The sequence below is a fragment of the Hylaeus anthracinus genome, unplaced genomic scaffold (assembly GCF_026225885.1).
Source record: "Hylaeus anthracinus isolate JK02 unplaced genomic scaffold, UHH_iyHylAnth1.0_haploid 4, whole genome shotgun sequence".
NCBI lineage: Eukaryota > Metazoa > Arthropoda > Insecta > Hymenoptera > Colletidae > Hylaeus > Hylaeus anthracinus.
This window is the reverse complement of record NW_026535289.1, coordinates 11,867,131-11,877,330: the sequence shown is the minus strand read 5'-3', so window position 1 is coordinate 11,877,330 and position 10,200 is coordinate 11,867,131. Positions and strand designations below refer to the sequence as shown.

Sequence of the window (10,200 nt, the reverse complement as noted above, 5' to 3'; positions counted from 1 at the left end):
AAGCTCGCCGCGTCCTCGATCCTGTTTGAAATTTGGAATGAAATTTCTCACCGAAGACAAGCTGACAGATTGAAAAGTGGTAGGGTTAAAGCCGATGGCGTGCTCGTGTCGACGTTTACTTTGTTCTTTTTCTCTCTCTTTCCTCCCAATCCCGAACCACGGAAAACCCGACTCGATTCCTTATTCCCTACTCCGATAAATCAGTGTTTCTCAAGTTGCATCTTCCCTCCCTTAAAAAAAAAAAGAAAAAAAAATGAAATAAAACTGATAGAAAAGTTTTCACCCCCACAGAGAGGAATTAAATTATTATTTCTTCGTAGAATTTAATAATATTTTGCTGCCTTCATCTAGTTAAAATTGTACAGAAACAAATTTGCCCTTACACAACAGGTATGCTGAGTGAATAAATTACAGGAAAGTATACTGAGATACCTATTCACCTTCGGTCTACCTCGAAACCAATCCCCCATTTTAGATCAACAACCAAGAATTCGAACAACTCGGTGTTTTCGACCCTTTCTATTTCCAGATTTTGCTCGTTCTAACAGGATTCGAGGTCGCCGTCATAATCTCGATTTCACCATAGAATATATTCATAAAACGTCCATCGTCATTGACGTGGTTTGACCCACGCCAGTCGAGACTTGTTGTACTTCCTTCTCACTGCACCGACGCGAGTACTGTTGCCACCCGATGGCTTCAGTTTCAATCTAGGACTGGCGCCTTTCCTGCGATGGAACATGTGTCCAGGTCTGTAGTTCCTGTGACCTATGACTCGTGTCCTAGTGGGAGTCTTCGTCGACGTTCTGTTCGATCTCTGACCGTACTTGTGGAGTGGATTCTGCGAGGGAGGAGTGGTTGTCAACGTTTCCGTCTTGGTCGCGTTTTCGTGAGATTCTTGGGAGAGCTTTTGGTCCTTTTCCTGGCTGAAAGAGGAGTTACTATTTTTGGAACCCTCCGAGTTCCTCGAAGGCTCTGTTGAAGGTTCCTGGGGGACAGTGGATTCTTCTTCAGGTATCTTCTGAATAGAGGAGCTGTTTAGGATCGTTGATGCATTCTTCATTTCTTCCAGTGGTGCTTTGATAGGTTCTTCTCCAACTGTTCTGTTTAGATTGTTAGTTATGGTGTTGGTTTCTTCAGGGTCAGGTAGCTTCAGCTGTGTGTTCGGCAGCTCAGGTCTTGTCAGTCCATCGTATGAGGTGTTGTTTTGAGAAACCTTCATCAACGTTGATGTTTTCTTTCTTTCTTCCACTGGGACTTTGCTTCCTTTAGCTACGAACGAGTTCTTACTTTCGGGTTCCTCTAAGTTTCCTTCAGGTTCTGTCAAAGATATTTCTTGAACAGGATCAGGCGTCTGCGTGACGTTCGAGGTAATGTCACGAGATGGGATTTCCATCATCGTTAATGTCTTCTTCATTTCTTCCAGTGGGATTGTCAAAGACTCTTCTTTAACTGTATCGCTGTGATCATCAGTTAAATTTGAGCTACTACTCTCGAAATTCTTCAGCTTTGCAATAGATTTCTTCAAGGATTCCTGATGGGTACCTTTCAGGTCCTTGGAGAGGTTAGACGATTCAGAAACGTTCGATACTTGATCCTTAGGTAGTTCTACAAGTGAATTACCGCGATTCCTATCCACGATTGGTCTCTTCAAGTCTTCCAACTTTGTCATAGGTTTCATCAGAGATTTTTCCCGGTGGTTGTTTTCCAGTCCCTCAAAGAGGCTCACCAAAGCAGGAAAATTCGGTTCGGTCAGCTCAGGTACCTCTACATAGTCTTCGTCAACCTCTTCTTCAACTGTACCGAATCGAGTGTCACCCATATCTGAAGTATCATTCTCAGGAAACTCCTTTCCCATAGGTCTCCTCAAGGATTCCTTACGATCACCGTCCTCCAGCCCCTCGAAAAGGCCCGACAGCGCAGGAACATCCGGTCCTTCGTACCGCGGCACACGTATCGGGACCCTGCTGGACTCATCTTCGTCTCTTATACTCCAACCGTCAGCAATACCTGAGTTATTGCTCTCAGAACCACTTGGCACCCGCGACGATCCTGTCGTGTTGCCTTCAGTCTTCTTCGACAGGTCTGTCGCGAGTTCGGAATCCTCAGACTGACTTGGATTCTGCAAAAGTAATAAGAGAAAATAAATGCCTTTGCGCAAAAAACATTGAACTATAAGTCTAGTAATTCTTTTTGCGTCTTTACGTTCGTACATTTAAAACTCTGGTTTAAAACTTAGAAATCTGATTTTTGTTATGATTGTATCTACTTTAGATATCATATACATTAACACGTATTTTCATGGAGACAGTATATATATTAACTGTATGCAATATTGCCCCACCTCGTCGCCAAAATAAATACACCAAACCCTCTCAGACAGTATTTCCATGTGGATAGTATATACATTAACTGTATGCAATTTTGTCCTCGTCGCCAAAATAAATACACCAAACCCTCTCAGACAGTATTTTCATGGATAGAGTATATACATCAGTAATCAATATTATCACTCCCAGCTTCCACGAGAAAAAGTGTCCCAAACGTGCTCAGACAGTATTTCCACATAAATAGTATAAACATTAACTGTACGCAATACTGGCCCTCCTCGTCAAAACAAATACACCAAACCCTCTCAGACAGTATTTCCTTTACCACCGAAAATTTCATACTCAGTGTAAACATTCACCAGTAGTAAACATTTCAAATCACGCGTGAGTGTAATTATTTAAAAGTCACGTAAAATCAAGTACTCACCTTGATCGTATAGTAAACACTCCTGACTCCAGGCCTGTCAGCGTCTTCGGCATCTCCACTCTGAAGCTTCACAGCCGATCGAGCAGAATTGAAATCGATGATCACAAACTTCTGCGGACTTGTCCCAACGAAGAAACCTTGTACCGCGTCTCTGCGCGGATAAGAATCGTAAACGTGTCTCTGTCTGCGTTCGTCCGATTCAATTTCGGCAGAGATGGTTAGAGTAGGCTTGGGATCCACGTACGGTTTCGCGGGTTGAATATAGTCTTGGTAGTCCTCGCAGAATGGCACGCCAATGTCTGGTAGACAGTTCCGGGCCACCAGAGTGGCGGTCATCGGCGACTCCAGGACCTTGGTGACGTAAATCTTATGCAGCTTTGAAGAGGAACTTCCTGAAGAGAAACGTCTGGCTATTCTGATACTCTTCCCTTGGTCCCGAGTTAATTCTGGCGTTTTCAGGTGGAACTGTGAAGAATTCCCTTCTGAGAATCCCTCTAGGACTTCAGGGGACCCAGGGTTACTCGCTGCTTCGACTTCTGGGGATGTTAATTTAATCCTAAATTCTTCATCTGCCGATTCTGATGTCTCCAGGTGGAACTGTGAAGAATTCCTTTCTGAGAATCCCTCTGGGACTTCAGGGGACCCAGGGTTACTCGTTGCTTCGACTTCTGGGGGTGTCAATTTAATCCTATCTTCTTCATCTAATCCTAACTTCTTCTTCTTCTCCAAGTGGAACTCTGACATATTCCCGTCTGAGAATCCTTCTGAGAATCCTTTTGAGTCTCCATTAGAGTTACTCGCAGGCACTGGTGCATCGATTCCTGGGACAATCAGTTCAATGGTGCTTTCTTCATCCATGGCTGGAATGCTTGGTTCCAGATCAACCCTCGAGCGTTCCGCCGTCCTTTCGTCCAGAGTTTTGCCGTTGAATCGCTCGTACTCCATCTGGAATTTCCTCAGGGTGTGAGAACAGGGCAGGACTCCTTCGTCAGGTACCACGCAGATGGGTTGACGCCACCTGACGATCTCTATCACTTGAGCATCGTCTGGTGTCGTTGGCGATTGGTTCCAGAAGAGTCGACTCAGTTCCAACGCGAACGAAGAATAAACCAGTCCAAGAAGCATCGTTATTATCGTTGTTGGCTTCATGGTTGTGTCCCTCGACGACCTTGGACCTCGATACTTGATATTTAACGAAGAATTCCGCACTCGATCGCCTCGAAAGTTAGATTAGGTCTAGATTCTCAACGCTAGCATTGCCGATACTTGAACACCATTGAACACGTGTCACCCTGAAGGTGGTTGCTGGAAGACTAAAGCTCTCTTCAGCGACGCAGGGGCTTTTATAGACGGAAATAGAAGATATGCCCGCATGTTGGAACCGTCTTTCGATGTTTGACCATCGAGGAGACTTTTGGGGTCCGTCGGCGATCTGTCGGGCGATTAGGCGGGTCGATGAACATTCCTGAGCCGAAACCGATTTTAGTGCACTTAAGTGCGGCCGCTAACGTCGCGTTAATTACCATCGAGGGAGCCAGCGTTTGTGCGTCGGACGTCTCTGTACTGGACAAGTTAATTGCGCGACCGAAATGCGGGTAAGGTGAAAGTTCGAGCATTTTCGAAATATTTCTGTCGCGATAATCGCCGTTGCGTCTCGGCACCGTCGTTTCATTCCTTTTCATTTCCGAGACATTTCGGTTAATTTTTGTTCGTGTTTCGTTTTTCGTGCTTTTATTCTTGCTTCGGGATTCATATTTTTATACAATTTTATTTACGATGTTTCACTCGGTGATTGATTTTGTTCTTCATTTATTTATGTTCGCTTTATTTATGTTTGTTTTTGTTTCCTTTTTCTTTTTCATGCTTTGGTTCTATTCCTGCTTCGGGGTCCATATTTGTATACGATTTTATTTGCGATGTATCACTCGGTGATTGATTTTGTTCTTTATTTGTTTATGTTCATTTTATTTATGTTTGTTTTTGTTTACATTCTCTTTTTCATATTAGTATTCCATTCATGCTTCTGTGTCTATATTTATATTCACTTTTATTTTTGATGTTTGTATTAGGACTGTTCTATCGACAATGAATTTGAATATATAACTTGACTTCGCTTTTAGTGTTCAATAATAATTAATTTTTATTAAAGAACACAGTGTTTCAGGAAAGTGTACGAGTGCCTGCAGATAGACGATTCTGTGCAACACTGCCTGCATGTTGCATACGTTCAGGAGAGAAGAAGCTTCGTACTAGAAACATTAGTGCACCTAGGAATGACGCATCATTTTCGAATTTACAATGCTTTTTAATCAACGTTCGTGCCGAATCGACGCTACAGGTAGATAAACCAGAAAATACTCTTAGCCGTCCAACGTTTATTTCACGTTTCATCAACTCTATCGTTGTCACGTACGATCGTGGATTCTCTGCATGACGTCATTTTGCCACGATACGTCGCAAACACGTAATACTCGATAGCGAGTGCATCAAATTTTTACTCCAAAGCCCCTCAAGACAAAATAAAAATTTCAGATAAATTTATGAAAGCAACAAATCCCCATGTTTCATCCACACTCCTCTCCAAAGCATATTGCACTATCCATTAAAAAGGGACACTTTAGATTTCATCACAAGAAAGTCACACAATTCATCCTTCAACCAAAATGGTCTAGACAAAATATAAAAATTCATGATAAATTCATGAAAACAGCAACAAATGCCCATGTTTTATTTCTCTTCTCCCTCCAAAAAATATTGAACTATCCGTACAAAAGGGTCACCTCATAATCCACCACAAAAAAAGCCACGAAATTCATCCTACATTCAAAGTGCTCTCAACACAAAACACCAATTCCAGAAGAATCCATAAAAGAAACAAGAAATTCCCCATATTTCATCCTACAAAAAAAAAAAAAAAAAAAAAAGAAATACAGACCCATCCACGACACAAGGAAACCTGCCTCCAAAAAATATCGAACTATCCATAAAAAAAGGGACACATTGGAATTCCTTACAAGGAGGCCATAGAGTTAAACCCTCGTCCGAAAAAATTCCCCAACTCGGGTCCTAATCCCTCGAAGTGGATACCGGTCCCATGGCCATGGGACCCACGCGGTCAGGATCCAGGATTCCTGCCGGCCCGCTCGTTCCAACCACAGGTGCGCGGGGTGGGGGAGGGCGCCAGGGCCCCTTCCTGGTCCAGGTGAACGGCGGAAGAGGGGGAGGGGTCAAGAAGTTGGAGAAGGAGGGAGATCAGTCTTCGACGATGGCTGGTCGCGACGCGTCGCGAGGAGGCTGCGGTTAGAAAGCCTTAAGGCGGGCCCACAGCGTCGCGAGCGTGCACGCACCGGTCGCGTATCACCTGACCGTCCGCGGGACGGCACAACCTGTCCAGTATGCACGGTGTCCGCGTACTAACAGTGTCGTACGTCTGACCGACTGGTACCAGCGCGGTACCAGTTGTCCCGCAGCTGCACGCGTTCGCGCGTGTTCGTTATCGTTGCCCGTGCTGGCCCGGCGATTCCGTTCCCGTTCGCGTTGTCCGCGAATCGACGCAGGCGCCGTTCTAGGGATTCCTTGGATTCCTCGAGGATACGCGTACCCGGGGACCCTGGGACCTCTGGATTCCTGAATTGGTACGTGTGTCGTGATTTCGAGCGTTTTTGGTGATCGTGGTTTGGAGAGGTTCAGTGAAGTCGTTTGGACAATTGTTTGCGGACCCTTGGTACTGGGCTAATTAGATACGAAGTTATTTGGGGTTAATAGGGTACCTGAGGACCGAGGATTCCATAATTTTGGGGCCAAGTGTTCGCGTGTTATTTTTGAGAGTTACTGTTACTCGTGCTTGATTAGACTCAGTGATTCATTTGGGTTAGGTTTGGGTTAGGTCTGGGCCATTCTTTAACGATCCAGGCATCAGGGTACTTAGATATCAGGGTATGTAGATGTCTGGGTGCCTTGTGACCGTGGATTCTTAAAATTTGGGGGCTGAGATAGTGCCTATATCAATTTCAAAATTTATTTATTGCCTCTGCTAGATCAAATCCAGTGATTCCCTTCATTTAGAGTACTCCTCGAGTACCTAGGTGTCAATCTACCTAGGTATCAATGTTCTCAGGTACCTGAGTGTCCCGTGACCGTGGTATTTAGGTATCTGAGTACCTTGGTACTCTGGTATCGCGAATTCCTGAAGATCGAGGGCCAATAGGTGGGTCGGGAAGTTGACCCTGGAATCACGGTGCAGTTTCTGGTCTGGCGGATTCCGTCAGGCACGAATGACTCTCGGTGTCGGGTTCTGGTGACACCTTGGATTCTCGGGAGCAGCTCCGTAGGTGTGGTTTGCGTCGAACGGTTCCGAGGTTAGGTCATTTCTCACAGAATCGTGGACTGAGTTTAAATCGACAAATGAAGAAACGATACTTCGATGTCAGTTTTTGGTGGTCGAAGTGAGAAGTATCGATTAGGTACTGTCCTCGAGATTCCCAAAGGGAAGGTCAGGGTTTTTCCCCGAAGAGACTCTACGATCTTGTTTCATTTCCTCTTGAGAATTTTTAAATAAATGTTTATTTGTTAATCGATTTCAACATACAAATATTTCTAAAAAGTATCGTGATTGTTAGCGACGGTCACAAGTAATGGAAATTACCTTCGATTTTATTATAAAGCCTGATAAACCAGATATCGAAATAGAAGTACCGATGATTATGGAAAGAGACGAATAGCGTTGGAGGAAGCGAAACAGAGAGAGGAGAAGATAGCGCGAGAGTATTAACAGATAAACCAACGAGGTAACGGTACGGCGCCGTACCTCGATCACTTACAAATTCTTATAATGGGATTTGAATTGATTAGATTAGTTTCGAACGAGCAATAACGAGCAAGCGGTGTGCCTGGGTGAGAGCCACGAGCAATAATTACGGTTGCTCGGGGACGATCAAAAATATTTTAACGACCACTTTTTCGTTGCATTAGCATTAATTACATCTCCGTCGTATAGCGGGGAAACTATTTCCACTCGGACAGATAGGCACGGTACTTTTGATAGCGGAGGCGATTTCTTCCTCGCATCTATGGAATTACGTAATTCTTTCTCGAAATACGCGCCAGCCACGTGCTTCCGTGTCCGGTGTCGTTACACACGTTATTTTATAGTCGATCCCTCGCAGTTCTTCTTTCTTATCCAATATCTCACCTCTCGTTTCGTTTATTAAACTATTTACGTGCATTGTTATTCTTATACTGGCTTACAAAATAAAAAAAAGAAATGTGCATTCAATGCCACAATTTTTTTCTCACGTATTTTGACCTGCTAAACTCGAAAATCCCAATGAAAAATTTTTCTATATTTTTCTATATATATATATATAAATTGTGAAAAAAAATTGTGGCATTGAATGCACATTTTTTTTTTTTATTTTGTAAGCCAGTATAAGAATAACGGTGAATATAGAATATAGAATACAGATGAACTACTAGTCCTTCATTTGCATGCATACATTTTTCCTTCTTTACCAACTGCGATTAAATTCGAAGAAAAAAGAAATAACTGCATCTACTTGAACGAACGAGCCAAGCTTCTCTCGCGGATCTCGCATCGTAAGTTCGCGGTTGAACGCGCTTCGAGCGATCGGAGATATTGCGTAAGAGCACTCATTGTCGAGCACCGAAAATCTTCTCAGCCTCGAGGCTCGATCGGTCTCTCCCGCAGGTGCAACTTTCGATGCACGATTTAGAGGAGTTAGAAAGTGCGACGAGACCCGTTGTTTCACCGTTCTCTCCTTCCTTCCCTCGTTCAGGCTAGTCAAGTGTGAGGGACGTCGCGAAATACGGCGTTTCGCGATTAATTTCCATTTCGTTGCTATTTATTATGATCAGCGATTATATGTTAATTTTTATTGTTTGGAACGAATTATTGTGTCTCATTATTATTCCCATTTTTGAGATTTGAGAATTGTACAGGTTGATGTTTTCATAAAATATTTATTGTTCGAGCAAGGGGTGTTTCAGAATATCTTCCTCCCTTGTTAGTAGACCAAGGATGTTTATGTAATCACTGTGAATGAAGATATTAGAGAATCGGTGAAAATGAAAACATGTATAGGTAAATTAAACGAATAAATGAATTTTTGAAGAACGCGTGACCGAGACGCGTTCTTCTCGAATAAATTTTCCCGTGATCGGACGAAATTCAATAAAGAGCACCGAATCGCGGATAAATAACACGTTTCAGAGCGTTAACCACGTTAGATAAGAGATCCAGATAAGATAGTTCTGGATAATTTGCATCGTCGTACGTCGGTTAGCTAAACTAACACCGAGCGTTTTGCGCAATCACGAACTCTCTATTTACTGCCTGGTAACGTTACTTCACGTGGTCCCGACAACAAAACCCGGCTTGGAAAAAACTGGTACGACGAATGTTACACAACACGTGTACACGAACATTGTCACGAGTGGTCATCGGCGTCGATCATTAAAATTTTACCAACTTTATTTGTTTTATTACTAGAGTATAACAGAAACTAATAAGAGAGTACAATAATTCCACGACGAAATGCAATTTTCAACAATATATATATATTATTACTTCGTTAATATCCATCCTGAGTCATTCAGAAAATTGCAACGTTCCCAAGAATATATAAAATAACAATAATCTTGCCCCATTCGAAATATCAGATGATACTCTCAATTAAGCTTAAGCTCTCATTCTATACATACCAAAACATGAATTTGCATAAACATCTGCAGTCCATTAATAATCGAATAACCTCCTGCAACGTGTTCTCAAAAGATAGTGATCTCGAACGCGCTCGTGCCCGAGCAAACGCGCCCAAGCAAACGTGCGAGCCGTACGCGAGAGGATCCGAGATGTATCGTCGCGAATGATACACACGCGTCGTTTCGATCGCGATAGCTCAAAGGGAGTAGGGAAACGGTAATTAACGCGGCCCGTTGACAACGATTCCCGTTATTGAAATTACAAGAGCGTGCGCACTTAGCACGGTGTTCCGCGTCGAATATTAACAGACCTAACCGTCGCGATCCGTCGGCGCTGATAAACGCCGAAGACGAGGAAGACGTCGAAGACAAGTAACAGGCACGGCGCAGCGAGTCATGCGCCGCGCATAATCGCGCCTGTGTTCGCCGATTTCGGAGTACGCGATGACGTGACCGCGCGACGCCGTGGGCGCGCGTCGCACGTGTGCGTTCCCATTGCGAGCACAACCGGGCCCACATGCCTGGCCATTCATGGCGAGGACGTCGTGACGTTGCGACGCGGGCCAGTGGCCATTGGGTTGGCTCCGGCGAGGTGTACAGGTGGCCTTTAAATTTCCACGCCTGGGTTGGGTGTCATTCATGGGTCTCCGAGGAGAGAATCGCATGGGATCGGTGGGGAGAGCAGTTTTGGGGATGTTTGACAGTGACGGGCTTGGAGGGTGT

At 44.1% G+C, this 10,200-nt stretch overlaps 2 protein-coding genes across 3 annotated transcripts in view; one reads left to right on the top strand and one right to left on the bottom strand.

Annotated features, from left to right (window-relative positions):
- Positions 1-425: 425 nt before the first annotated feature.
- Positions 426-4,631, bottom strand: LOC128894956 (uncharacterized). Its single transcript, XM_054157090.1, has 2 exons — positions 2,758-4,631; positions 426-2,122 (listed from the first exon to the last, which is right to left on the bottom strand). Exons 1-2 carry the CDS (start codon positions 3,904-3,906, stop codon positions 611-613), a joined length of 2,661 nt encoding a protein of 886 aa, XP_054013065.1. The 5' UTR covers positions 3,907-4,631; the 3' UTR covers positions 426-610.
- Positions 4,632-6,019: 1,388 nt separating this feature from the next.
- LOC128894957 (uncharacterized) overlaps positions 6,020-10,200 on the top strand; it is a 43,183-nt gene continuing 39,002 nt past the window's right edge. For both annotated transcript variants that reach the window (XM_054157093.1, XM_054157091.1), the window contains exon 1: positions 6,020-6,392. The gene's annotated coding sequence lies outside the window, so the exon portion shown is untranslated. The remainder of the gene's footprint in view (positions 6,393-10,200) is intronic.

Excerpts from the sequence above, each read along its gene's own strand:
- LOC128894956 (XM_054157090.1), bottom strand. The coding sequence starts at position 3,906 with ATGAAGCCAACAACGATAATAACGATGCTTCTTGGACTGGTTTATTCT. Across the intron at positions 2,123-2,757 it reads GTGTTTACTATACGATCAAG|AATCCAAGTCAGTCTGAGGA; the intron begins GTGAGTACTTGA and ends TTACTTTTGCAG.